Here is a 12,749-nt window from a genome sequence, read left to right as displayed (position 1 = left end):
ACACCGGCACCTTCACCAACCCGGACTCGACCTACTTCGCCGCGCCCCAGACCGTCGACTCCGCCGGGGACATCACCGGCCACTCGCACGTCGTCATCGAGCAGCTCACCTCCCTCGACCAGACCACGCCCACGGACCCGAACCAGTTCAAGTTCTTCAAGGGCCTGAACAGCAAGGCCGAGAACGGCGTCCTCAGCGCCGTCGTCGCCGGCGGTCTCCAGCCCGGCTTCTACCGCATGGCCTCGATCAACTCGGCCGCGAACCACCAGCCCGCGCTCGTCGCCATCGCCCAGCACGGTTCGCTCGACGACATGGTCTACGTATGTTCTCCGCCGTCTCCTCACGCCACATGTCGCTGATGCACGCTTCCTCGTAGTTCACGGTCTCCGCGAACGGCGCCGCGTCCGGTGGGAACAACGCTGCGTCTGGCAACGCCGCTGCGTCGTCTGCCGCCGCTGCCACGACCGCCGCCGCCTCGACTGCCGCGGCCGCGAAGACCACGACCGGCGCGAAGACCGGCAAGGGTGGCTTCAGGGGCGGCGCCAAGGGCGGCTTCCGCAACCGCGCCCTCTTCAACTAAGCGGTAGTGCGCCCTCGTGAGCTCCTGCGAGTCGCGCCGTGCGGTAGCCGATACCCCCCTTCGTTCTCGTCGCCCTTGATAGAGGCCGTGCCCTGCGCGGTCGTGTTTGGAAAACCCCCGCTGCCGCCGGCGTTGTGTCGTGTGTTGCTCGCACTTCATTTGCTTATTCACTGTCTTGCTGTGGCTCGTGTATCGCTACGCTTTGTGTACATTACTTATTACGGTCGATGCGCTGCTGTGCAGAAAGGCCTCCGTCTCGAATGGATGGATTGGAATCTGGAATCCCCAGTGATCACTGCATAATTATCGTGTGCGCCTGGATGAAAATGGGCTGGCCTCGGTGGGGACAAAAATTGATGTAGAGCTATGAATGCGTGACTGATCACAACAGGAGCAAAACAGATGCTGCCCCAGTGAGGCTCGAACTCACGACCTTCCGATTGCAAATTGGTAACAGTCGGACGCTGTAACCAACTCAGCCATGGGGCACATGGTTGTAGTGTAAACGTGACATATATGGATAAAAGAAAAACCTGGAGTCGATCCCACAAGCCCGCCGCAAGCGAGGGCTCCGTACAGGCATCTGTGGAGGGGAGTGCAGGGACGGTCTGAAGTGATCAAATCAGGTGGCTGCAAGTTTGTAGAACATCTCGCTCTGATTCCCGACACCGTCCATGCTCATACCAGCGCGCCCAGCCTCTCCCTCACCGTCTGCACCGCGCGCTCCTCCTCCTCCTCGATCCGCGACGAGTGCACCCACCTCATCTCCTCCTCGATCGTCCGCCCGATCGGCTCCAGCTGCACGCGCGAGTACCCCCCACGGGCGCACTCCGCCTCGCCCACGTCCTCCCATCCGAGCCGCTGGAAGTGGTAGAGGCGGGTGCTCTCGCGCGACCGGCGCGCGACGTCCTGCGCAAACGGCCGGCGCACCGCGTCGTACACCGCGAGCGCCGTGGCGAGGGTCGCGCGCGTGACGGCCGGCTGCGCGAGGACCGCCGCGAGCACGTACCCGTCCTCGATCGCCTGGCCCGCGCCGGAGCCCTGGCTGGGCGTCATTGCGTGCGCGGCGTCGCCGAGGAGCGCGACGCGGCCGTGCGCAAACGTGGGGAGCTCCTTGAGCGTGTTCACCGCCCAGTCCGTCGGGCTGTCCATGTGCTGGCGACGCAAGCCGTCAACGTTCAACTAGAGCAAGTATGCGAGAGGAGGAGACTCACGCTGAGGATGCTCTTGATCTTGGGGTCCCAGCCGGGGAAGTGCCTCAGCACCTCCGCCGCCGTCGACGGCGCCCACCAAGGCCCGTCGTACTGCGTGCCCTCGCCCCGGGCGTCTCGACTATCGCGGCGACGTTGTACGCCTGCCCGCGCGAGATGGGGAAGCAGACGACGTAGCGCCACTTGCCGAGGAACTGCGTTGCTCGTTAGTTGGCTCGAGACGACAGCAGAGGCGCAGTGCGTGCGCGGGGCTCACGATGTTCATCATCGGCTTCGCCAGGTCCTTGACATCTTGCGTGAGCTTGTCCGCGGGCACGACGGCGCGGTACGCGACCATGCCCGACCACACCGGCGGGATCACGTCCCGCAGCGCCGCAGCGCCGTCGGCGTCACCGCGCTTCTCCGCTGCGTCCGCGAGCTCGTTGTACATTTGGTGGCGGATCGGGCTCTTGATGCCGTCGGCGCCGAGGAGGACGTCGCAGCTCGCAGTCGTGCCGTCCTTGAACGTGAGGACGATCGGGGCGGTGAGGTTCTCGGGCTCTGCGTAGCGGACGAGACGCTTCGAAAAGTGGAGGGTCTGCTCCGGGTTCTTGAGGTGGTGCATGAAGACTTGCTGTATGTGCGCGCGGTGGAAGGTGCGGATCGGGGACGTGAACTCGAGGATCTCGGCGGACTCGTGCTGATCGCCCTTCAGGTAGCGCAGAGGCACCGCTTCAGAGTCAAAGATGTGTCAGCCGCTCCGAAATATGGTTACGGCACATCGGTGCTTACTGCCGCTGTCCGTTGTTCCGCTTGCCTCGAGCAGAGCCCGCTCCAGGCCGAGGGATTGGAGGATCGCCCAGACGCGAGGGGCCACACCGATACCGGCGCCGACCTCCGCCAGCTGGTGAGCACCTTCGTAGATGTCGAGGTCAAGGTCGGGCATGTTCTTCTGCAGAGCCAAGGCACATGACAGCAACACGGAACTTCTTGTCGGATGCAGTGGTGGCCATTATGCTATACAGTCCTCAAGATAGATGATATGTGAGTATGTAAACGAGAACGGCAGATACTGGTGAGCCTGTCCCCCGCAGGGTAGGCTTATATTAACCAGCGACGCCGGCATCGAGCGATTCCTGGTTCGATGAATGAAGGCAGAAAAAGCACGTCACAGGACCGTTCATGGGCCATGGCACACAAGTCTAGGTGACCAGGAGGAAGCCCGAACTGTTTGCTGAACCATTCTGTGACCATTCATTCCGCTGTAAGCTGGAGGGTGGGACTTACGTCAGGATGGGTTCTGTGGTCCCATAACGCCATGCGGCCTCGTGCCGCGAAGAGCGGACAGAAATTGAAAGTGCAGAGGATGACTGCACCGCTCACGAAAGACTGGCCAACGCCGTGTGTGCCCGTACCGACCAGATCCCGACCCGTGCGGTGCCGTCGGCATCTGGTTCGATTCGCCCTGGCACTGTGTCTCCAAGCACCTATGTACCGAGTCGAGGCCTCTCGAATGCGAGAGGAGGGGTTGAGGAGGGGTCGAGGAGGGGGTCGGGTTTGATCTGATGTCCCGTGGAGAGACGAATCCAGACTGCTTTGTCATCTGGCGCCAAGACATATCCCTCTGACCACGCATCCACTGCCCGGCATGCCTACCGCTGAGTATTGATTCAAGCGGGGTCGCTTGTGACGCGCAGGGGCATATCAAGAATTCCCAGATGGATGACTCCAGTAGCAACTTTTCTGCTCAGCAGGCTCGGATAGCGGTGCGCCTTTTCTATAGCTCGATTTCGGGACTTTCTTTAACTTATATGTTTGACAGAGAGTGAAGCACATATGCGATCAGTACCCTCCAGTGGTGAACCTCACTCAGAATGACGTTCCCCGTGGTACGGAGTACATCTCCCCCAGCACCAACCTCAACCCCGACTTCGTCTTCGCTCAAGACCCGGAATTCGACCCTGTCGCCCGCGGGCCCTTCCTCCGTAACTACGGATGGGTTTTCACCGATAAATGGGCAATCGAATATGCAAAGAACCTCAAGCTCACGGTCGACATTGATGAGGATGAGGATGAAGATGAGGAGGAGCTCGTCCAGCTTTTGGGTGGAGAGACGACGGTCGATTGCGCGTCCATTACCGACGACTCGGTGGTCATGCAACACAAAGGTCTACGCCAGGCTGTGTCCCTCGCGGTCCAAGATGATATCATCTCGGATATCGAAAATCGGATGGGCTTCAGAGTCTTCCTCGGATATCCGGTCTCGTTCGACTATGATTTCATGGTCGTTCTCTGCACCAACTACAACATCGCGAAGCGGCAATGGATCATCGAGCGCGTCACGAGGAAGGACATCGACGAAACTATCGCGACTCTCAGCGAGATCATGGCGGAGCCTGGCGAGGAGTCGAAGGAAGTGATGTGGTGGTACGCTCAAGAGAACCCGATCGTGCGTATGCGCTCATGGTTCGAGTTGAGCGAGTCTGACTTTACTCCTTTACAGGGTTGGTATTGACCTCGTGGTGTCTGCGGGCCAGTCCGTAGTCTTGTTTCCAGAGCGCATTAATGGTTTCACGCTTGTTCATTCGCATTTCTCCATGTCTGCACCTTCTATCGCTCGCTATCGATGTACATCGCTCCGCGCATATGTACTGTACGCTACGTCTCTTCAATACCCCATGTCCATTTAGTCCACCATCTCGGCGGTATAAGCATCAGATTCCCGTGAGAGGCGGAACGCGGCGATGGTGGATCTTGTTCGAAGCTGTACGGCACAAAGCGCGGATGGGGGACGGTGTTGGCGTCATCCCAGCGTTGAAACGGATCTGTGGCCAGAGTGTGGTGGAGGGGCGGCTCGATCGGAGGCGGCCCGGGCTTGGCGGCGACGACCACCCGGTCCTCAAAGCCTCAAAGCCTGCCACCACCTCCCTCCTCCTTCCGCACACACCGATGGCTCAGCTCTCGAGACAACCTCCCCCGCCCTCGCCCAATGTCTACGAATCGTCCCCGCTCGTCTCCCTCATCCGCCGCACCTCCTCCCGCCGAACCGGCCACAGACCACCGGCGGTCAAGACACGCACCGGGACTCCTCCGCGCTCTCCCTCAGGCACCGAGGACTTTCAGCTGAACCCCCCTGCATCCCCCATCCTCCACGCCAACTTCCGCGCGTCCACCGCGTCCGCCGCGACCAAGTTCAGCGATGGCGCGAGCACCCGCACCCTCTCCTGGGACGCGCGCACCGACCGCTCGCCGCCTGAGAGCCCCTCGAGTGGTCAGGGCACCTACCGCGCACCCCAGTTTGGCGGCGGCGCACACGAGTCCATCGACCTCGACAGCTTCGGCGACCGCTACCGCGAAACCTGGCGGTCCTCCAGCGCGATGGACCCGCCTTCGATCTACGAGTCGTCGACGATGCCCAACATCCCCACCGTCGTCGTCTCCGAGCCCGAGATCACGCATGGGTACGACGAGTACGGATACCCTGGCGACCCCCGGGTCAACGCCAGCGGCAGCAGTGGTATGAACTATTCTCGCCCGGTCGTCGCCCCTGTGCAGGAAATCGACTGGGACCAGTCCGAGTCCCGCAAGCGCGACGTCCTCCTCCGGAACGCGAACGCACGCGGACCTGCATCGCCCAGCCCCAGCCCGACCTCGTCCTCGCACCGCGCGCCCAAGAGCCCGCGTCTGCACGGCTCCAGCCCGCTCTCGTCTCCCGCGCTCCCCGCCCATGCTGGGTCGCGCCCAATGTCGCCAGCGTCGAGCGTCGGTAGCTTCCCACCACATTCCCCTATCTCGCCGCTCACGCCCCCTGCGGCGCCGGCCCTCGCGGGCGCCCAGCGCGTCGTCTCGGCCTCGAGCGTGTACTCAGACTACTCGTACTACGAGCTCCCCGCGACGCCCACCGGGGTCTCCTATCCCGCATCCTCGCCCGCGGCCGCGCCCTCGCCGCGAACCTCGCACGCGAACGCGAAGCCACAGAGCGACGCGCTCGCCAACCCACAGACGCCGCAGGACTTTCTCCAGCTCGGGATCAAAGCACACCTCGAGAACCGGCTCGAGGCGTCTGCGCAGGCATTTGAACGTAGTGCGACGCTCGACGGTGGGTGCGGCGTCGGCATGCTCATGTGGGGGCTCGCACAGCGGCACGGGTGGGGGTGCGTCCAGGACGAGGCGCGCGGGTTCGCGTGGCTGAGGCGTGCGGCGGAGCTCGCGGTGGGCGACCTGGAGAAGGAAGGGAAGGAGGGGGATATGGGCGCGGTCCGGGTGAGTGCGCATGCGGTGCTTGTGAGGGTGCGTGGGCTGATGGTGGACAGTCGGAGCTGGTGCTTGCGATCTACGAGGTCGGGCAGAGCTTCTTTCGCGGCTGGGGTGTGCAGAAGGACAAGGAGATGGCCGTGGTGAGTGTTTGTATGTTCACTTCCTCCGCGTGCCGGGGCTGACACGAGATGTCAGCAATATTACCGGGTCGCAGCACGGCTCGGGGATCCGGATGCGCAGCAGGAGCTCGGGTTCTGCTTGTTGAATGGGAAGGGGTGCAAGAAGGACAAGAAGGAGTCCGCGAAATGGTATCGTGCGGCGGTGGGTACTTTTCCCTCGTCTCCGGGCCTTGGTCCTAACGGGTCTACTCAGGTCAAGCAAGGGGTCAGCGACATTGGCCTGACCTGGATCTATAAGGAGAAATACCAATGATGGATTCTGTATACTCACTCACCCCGTGGCGGACACTGCCTCCACTGGATCTTTATACCCAACCCTCACACCCACTCATGCTTTTGTAGTTTTACGACCCTCGCATGCTAGTCCGTTGGTGCGTTCTTTGCTGTATCCTTATTCAGTTTTCAAGTTGGATGTCATACGCGGTTTTAATGTTCCATATGGAGAAAGAACTGCTTGGCTCGGACGTACGCTATATACAACCCAACGTGAGTCTTCATTCTGCTCAAGCGGCTTGTAGTAGCCGCGTTTTCGCATCGCCGAAGCGTCGATTTGAATTTGGGGTGTCACGACTACCGCCGACGGAGATAAAGCTTGCAGGTTGGAGCTCCAGCGGTGCGCCATAAAGGCGGAGCTTTTGGGGCACATACTCTACCTGCCCACCATGTCGCGCTTTCTTGGATTGGGATCGTTCGTGAGCGTGCTCGCAGCTACCCCCGGTGTCCTCTCCGTCCCGGTGAGTCTACAGCTCTCTCCCATAGTCCATATCCTTACACCTTCGAAGCGTGCGGCTGCACCGACGATCGAATGGGCTCCTTGCGAGTCCACCATCGCGGTCTCCAAGTTCCCTATCGACTGCGCATTCTTCCCCATCCCGCTCGACTATGCGGACCCGTCCGCCGGCACCGGTCGACTGTCGCTCATCAAGATGAATGCTACGGGCGAGCGCAAAGGCACGCTTTTCACCAACCCCGGTCAGTGGACCCCCTCATGTCCCAGTTGTCACCAACCCTCACACACACCGATGGCAGGTGGCCCCGACGAAGGCGGCGTGAGCGATCTCGCGTTCAACGGGATGCAGTACATGAACGTCACAGGGGGAAACTACGACCTCGTCAGCTGGGACCCGCGTGGGGTCGGGACGGCGACCATGTACGTGTCGACACCTGTCTCCCCGCTCGGACGTGTTCCTGAGCGAGCTCGACGGCAGCCCCAGCAGCGTCTTCTGCTTCGACTCGTTTGACGAGTGGTCCGCGTTCTTCAACGGGACGCTCGAAGTGACGGGGATCAACTACTCTGGCAACCTCACGGACCCGGGCGAGGTCGCGGGGCTGATGGCGCAGGCGCGGACAATGCAGGACAAGTACGTGGAGCTCGGCGGGAGGTGCGCGACGGCGGACATCGACGGCACGTACAAGTACGTCGGGACGGCAGCGAACGCGCGGGACCTGGCGGCGCTGGCGGAGGCGATCGACGGACCTGGGGCGGCGGTGAATTACTGGGGAATGTCGTATGGGACGCTGATGGGGGCGTGGCTGGTGAACAGTGAGTGCAACGAAGTGTTTGGGTCTGAGTCGGGCTGAACGAGGTCGACTGTACAGTGTTTCCTAATGTGGGTGCTTATCCCCTGCGTCTCTCCTGATGCTGATGTGCTGTGCAGCGGGTTGGGCATGTCATCCTCGACGGGGTGGTCAATGTGCTTGACACGGCAGAGAAACAGAGCTACTTTGTGCGTTCCTTTCTGCACTCACGTTTTCCGAGCTGACCCCCGGTATCAGTCTTGGGCAGACAAAACGAAAGACAGCGAGAAGGTGTGGGAGGGGATGGCGACCGCTTGTGCGCTCTCAGGCCCCTCGCACTGCAACCTCACGACAGAGGGGGGCACCGGCCAAGATGTCATGGCGTTGCTCTCCAAGCTCCTCGACGTGAGCGCAGACCAACCCGACGCAGACTCGTGATGCTGATCGTCGTTTGTGTGCAGGCGGCCACGGACGCGCAGAAGCACAGCAGTGGGCCCGTCACCATCCAATCTAGCGTCACGCGTGGTGAGTGAGCGGCTCCCGGACGGTCTAGGACGTGCTCTGAACAGGATGCATTCAGGGAGCGTATTCGGTGACCTGTACTTGCCCGAGTCCTGGCAGGGCGGCGCAACGCTGATCGCACGATTGGTCCCGCTCGTGGAGGCGGAGTCGGGCATGACCGTTCGGCCTACGCGCAAGTGTGTGCTTTCCGATGACGCCGCTGCTCCGCTGACGAACGCTCGGTTTGTAGACGGCGGAGCGAGACGGGGATGGAGTACGGGATGACCGCCATCTACTGCGGAGACAGCATCGATGCCGACGAATCGACCATGGAAGACGTCTTCGACACCATTGTGACCGCCGTCCAGAACGGGCCTTCGCCCACTTGTAGGTGAAAGTCGACCCTGCGCGTTCCACGCTTACAACCGTCGTAGTTGCCGGCCTGTTCCCGTACGTGGCCTACTACTGTCCGTGGTGGCCCGCGCGCGCCGTCGAGCGGTACACGGGGCATTTCAACAAGACGCTCTCGAACCCCGCGCTCATCATCGGCAACACTGTGCGACCCCTCCTGTCAGCTTTTCGAACACATCTCATGCTGACCGACGCGCCCGCGCAGTTCGACCCCATTACGCCGTTCTCGCAGGCTCAGACGCTCGCGGACCTGATGGGCGACAGCGCGACGCTTGTGCGCCAGAACGGATTCGGGGTGAGTGGTCCAGTTGGGGCGGGGGCGACGGGTGCGTCGGCTGACGGGGGCGTACCAGCATCGCAGCCTCGCGCAGGCGTCAGAGTGCACGTCGAAGATCATCCAAGACTACCTGAACAACGATGCCGTGAGTCTGCGCCGCGCTCGCTGTGGGTTGCTTAACTTACGTGTGGTCGTTTCAGCTGCCCGCCGGAGACGCAACAGTATGCGAGGTCGACGCGGTGGAGCTGTTCCCTGGTGTTGTTACGAGCGATGTGGTCAAGATGATCAGTTAGCCGCGCCCCTTGCGCCACTTCTGGGTTCCGAATGGTAGACTGGGGTAGTCATCGTCGCTGCGTCGTGCGCCATTTAATTGCTTGCACCCTATCATGCGCTCGCGCATGCACTTTGCATCAAGCTTTTTTCTTCATTCCGGTCTTAGTTCTTTCCTACGCCCTTCAACCCTTTTCTGCAAGTCTCGTGCCCCCGACACGACAGCACTCTTCAGCTATGCGTGATCCACCTGCATGTGTTGCGGCCGTCTCGAAGCGAACACCCTCGGCTCGCCAGAGTCTGCACCAACATATTGAGAGAGCATGAAGGATGGAACCCCCGTCGCGCTATATCCGCAACATTTTGAAGATCCGAGTGGTTTCTGAACCGGTGCTGTAAAAATAGCACATCAGCTTATTGGGCGACAAGTTGTACAAATGAGCATGAATCACAAACGCATGAACAAGCTCGGCTCATCTCGCGAAGAGTGTTCTTCGCGCCGTCTGTTCTCCAGATAGAAACAAAACAGATGCTGCCCCAGTGAGGCTCGAACTCACGACCTTCCGATTGCAAGTCAGTAACAGTCGGACGCTGTAACCAACTCAGCCATGGGGCATATGGTTACCGATACGTGGTGGCGCATGTGGACAAATTTGCGCCACATTCCACAACCATACCCAACAGTTCGAACTATAGGAGCTTCAACTATACAGCTTGAAGTGGGGATTAATTACATGTTTCTACAATAACTGTGGTCCGTCCATTTGCTCCCATTTGTGTTACAGTTTGTGTCCTTGCTCATGCCTGCGCGCTCAGCCTCTCCTGTGCCATCTGCATCGCGCGCTCCTCGTCGTGCTCGATGCGGGTAGCATGCACCCACCCCATATCATCCTCTATCATCCGCCCAATTGGCTGGAGCTGCTCGTGCGTGAACCCGCCGCGCGCACACTCAGCCTCGCTTACGTTCTCCCACCCGAGCCGGTCGAGAAGGTACAGACGCGTGCTCTCGCGCGAGCGGCGCGCGATGTCTTGCGAGAACGGCCGGCGGACCGTGTCGTAGATCTCGAGCGCGACGGAGATATTCTGGCTCGTGACGAGGGGATGGGCGAGTACGGCGGAGAGTATGTAGCCGTCTTCGATCGCCTGGCCTGCGCCAGAGCCTTGGCTAGTGGTCATTGCGTGCGCCTGAGGAAGATGCAGTAAGCAGGTAGCCACAACGGCCAGGAAGGAGAACGCACTGCATCACCGAGAAGAGCAACGCGACCTTTCACATACGTGGGGAGATCTTTGACGGTGTGTACGGCCCAGTCGAGCGGCATGCTCATATGCTGACGAAAAAGTACGGTCAATGCGGCCGCCAGTGACGAGATGGTAACGGAGAAGCTTACACTGATAATGCTCTTGATCTTGGGATCCCAGTCGGTGTAGAGCTTCAGGATCCCCTCTGCCGTCAACGGCGGACCGTTGTACTGTGTGCCCGCGGCCCCGGGCATTTGAACCATGGCAGCCACATTGTATGCCTGCCCGCGCGAGATAGGGAAGTATATCAGATAGCGTGACTTGCCAAACAGCTAGTTGACTTGTCAATCGATATCTATCCAAGTTTCCCGCTGAAGACTCACAATGTTCATCATCGGCTTTGTCAAGTCCTTGACGTCCTGCGTGAGCTTATCCGTAGGAACAACGGCGCGGTAGGCGACCATGCCCGACCACACAGGGGGAATCACGTCCCGCAGCTTCGCGGCAATGTCGAGGTCACCCTTCTTCTCCGCCACGTCCGCCATGTCGTTATACATCTGGTGGCGAACCGCGCTCTTGAGGCCGTCGGCACCGAGGACCAGATCGCAGGTGGCCGTCGACCCGTCCCCGAACCGCAAAACTATCGGGGCCGTAGGGTCTTCGGGCTCTGCGTAGCCAACAAGGAGCTTGGAGAAGTGAAGAATCTGCTCGGAGTTCTTCAGGTGTCGCGTGAAGATCTGCTGTATGTGCGCCCGGTGGAAAGTGCGGACTGGGGACCCGAATTCGCATATTTCAGCCACCTCGGGCTGGTCGCCCTTCAGGAAGCGCAATGGCATCGCTGTAGCGTAGATAAAATGAGTCTCTGCCGTATTTCAAGGAGATAAGGGCGCATATACTCACTTCCACTGACTTGAGTCGTGCCGCCAGCCTCCAACAAATCCTTTTCGAGGCCGAGGGACTGGAGGATCGCCCAGACGCGAGGCGACGCACCGAGACCGGCGCCGACTTCAGCGAGCTGTTTGGCACGTTCGTATATGTCGAGCTCTATATCAGGCATGTTCTTCTGCAGAGCGAGGGCGAGGGCGAGACCGCCGAGACCGGCACCGCTGGAGAATCACCACGATGAGGACAAGTCTATAGTTTGGAAGCGGCTGGACGTACATGATAGCGACGCGAAGCTTCTTGTCGGGGATAGCGACGTTCATATCTGGGCACAATGGTGATCTGTTCGATGGAGGAGGATGGGGACGAGGACGAGGACGAGGATGTGGCCTTAAGGTGGCAGATGTCTGTCTGTCTGTCTGTCCGAGCAGCCTTATGAGTCCGATCCGGAACCGAACTCCATCGCAACGGCTTCACACGACAATCTGGCCCATGCACGCAAGCAGCAGTCTCTACATGCCATCGTTCCCTGTGCGAACAAGCGTTCCTGAGGCTAGCGCGCGTTAATAGGCCATAGGGACCGCCCACGCCCTTCCCCAGGTCCATGGCTTCACGACGGATGGATCATGGAGACTGCAGCCGCGGAAGGCAAGGCTTACTGCAGGAGACGACTTTCTGGTGAGCTAGTTTACAGCCTAGGTGGGCCTTGCCGGTGAGGTAACATAGGTCTGATGATCTGGCCTGGCTGTGGTTGCTCTTTGAGGTCGTAATTTCAGAGCCGGCTTCCATAGGCTCCCATGACCCACTCCCGCATTATCCACAGATTACTACAGCTACATATATACTCTAGAAGTCAATGCTTATATGCCCCATGGCTGAGTTGGTTACAGCGTCCGACTGTTACTGACTTGCAATCGGAAGGTCGTGAGTTCGAGCCTCACTGGGGCAGCATCTGTTTTGTTTCTATCTGGAGAACAGACGGCGCGAAGAACACCTCTTCGCGAGATGAGCCGAGCTTGTTCATGCGTTTGTGATTCATGCTCATTTGTACAACTTGTCGCCCAATAAGCTGATGTGCTATTTTTACAGCACCGGTTCAGAAACCACTCGGATCTTCAAAATGTTGCGGATATAGCGCGACGGGGGTTCCATCCTTCATGCTCTCTCAATATGTTGGTGCAGACTCTGGCGAGCCGAGGGTGTTCGCTTCGAGACGGCCGCAACACATGCAGGTGGATCACGCATAGCTGAAGAGTGCTGTCGTGTCGGGGGCACGAGACTTGCAGAAAAGGGTTGAAGGGCGTAGGAAAGAACTAAGACCGGAATGAAGAAAAAGCTTGATGCAAAGTGCATGCGCGAGCGCATGATAGGGTGCAAGCAATTAAATGGCGCACGACGCAGCGACGATGACTACCCCAGTCTACCATTCGGAACCCAGAAGTGGC

General features: G+C 60.0%; 1 protein-coding gene and 3 non-coding genes across 4 annotated transcripts; 1 reads left to right on the top strand and 3 right to left on the bottom strand.

Annotated features, from left to right (window-relative positions):
* Positions 1-985: 985 nt before the first annotated feature.
* Positions 986-1,069, bottom strand: BXZ73DRAFT_t258. Its single transcript has one exon. It is a non-coding gene; the product is annotated as a tRNA-Asn (tRNA).
* Positions 1,070-9,715: 8,646 nt separating this feature from the next.
* On the bottom strand, positions 9,716-9,799 carry BXZ73DRAFT_t257. Its single transcript has one exon. It is a non-coding gene; the product is annotated as a tRNA-Asn (tRNA).
* Positions 9,800-9,981: 182 nt separating this feature from the next.
* BXZ73DRAFT_111642 (FAD/NAD-P-binding domain-containing protein) lies at positions 9,982-11,627 on the bottom strand (the record flags this gene model as incomplete). Its single annotated transcript, XM_048017408.1, has 6 exons — positions 9,982-10,368; positions 10,422-10,511; positions 10,572-10,754; positions 10,806-11,260; positions 11,323-11,528; positions 11,584-11,627. 6 exons carry the CDS (start codon positions 11,625-11,627, stop codon positions 9,982-9,984), a joined length of 1,365 nt encoding a protein of 454 aa, XP_047870480.1.
* A 542-nt stretch (positions 11,628-12,169) lies between these two features.
* BXZ73DRAFT_t259 lies at positions 12,170-12,253 on the top strand. Its single transcript has one exon. It is a non-coding gene; the product is annotated as a tRNA-Asn (tRNA).
* The last annotated feature ends 496 nt before the right edge of the window (positions 12,254-12,749 follow it).

The sequence above is a fragment of the Epithele typhae genome (genome assembly GCF_022376455.1).
Source record: "Epithele typhae strain CBS 203.58 chromosome Unknown BXZ73scaffold_599, whole genome shotgun sequence".
Taxonomy (NCBI): domain Eukaryota; kingdom Fungi; phylum Basidiomycota; class Agaricomycetes; order Polyporales; family Epitheliaceae; genus Epithele; species Epithele typhae.
The sequence above is the reverse complement of the archived record's forward strand: the minus strand, read 5'-3'. Positions and strand labels throughout refer to the sequence as shown.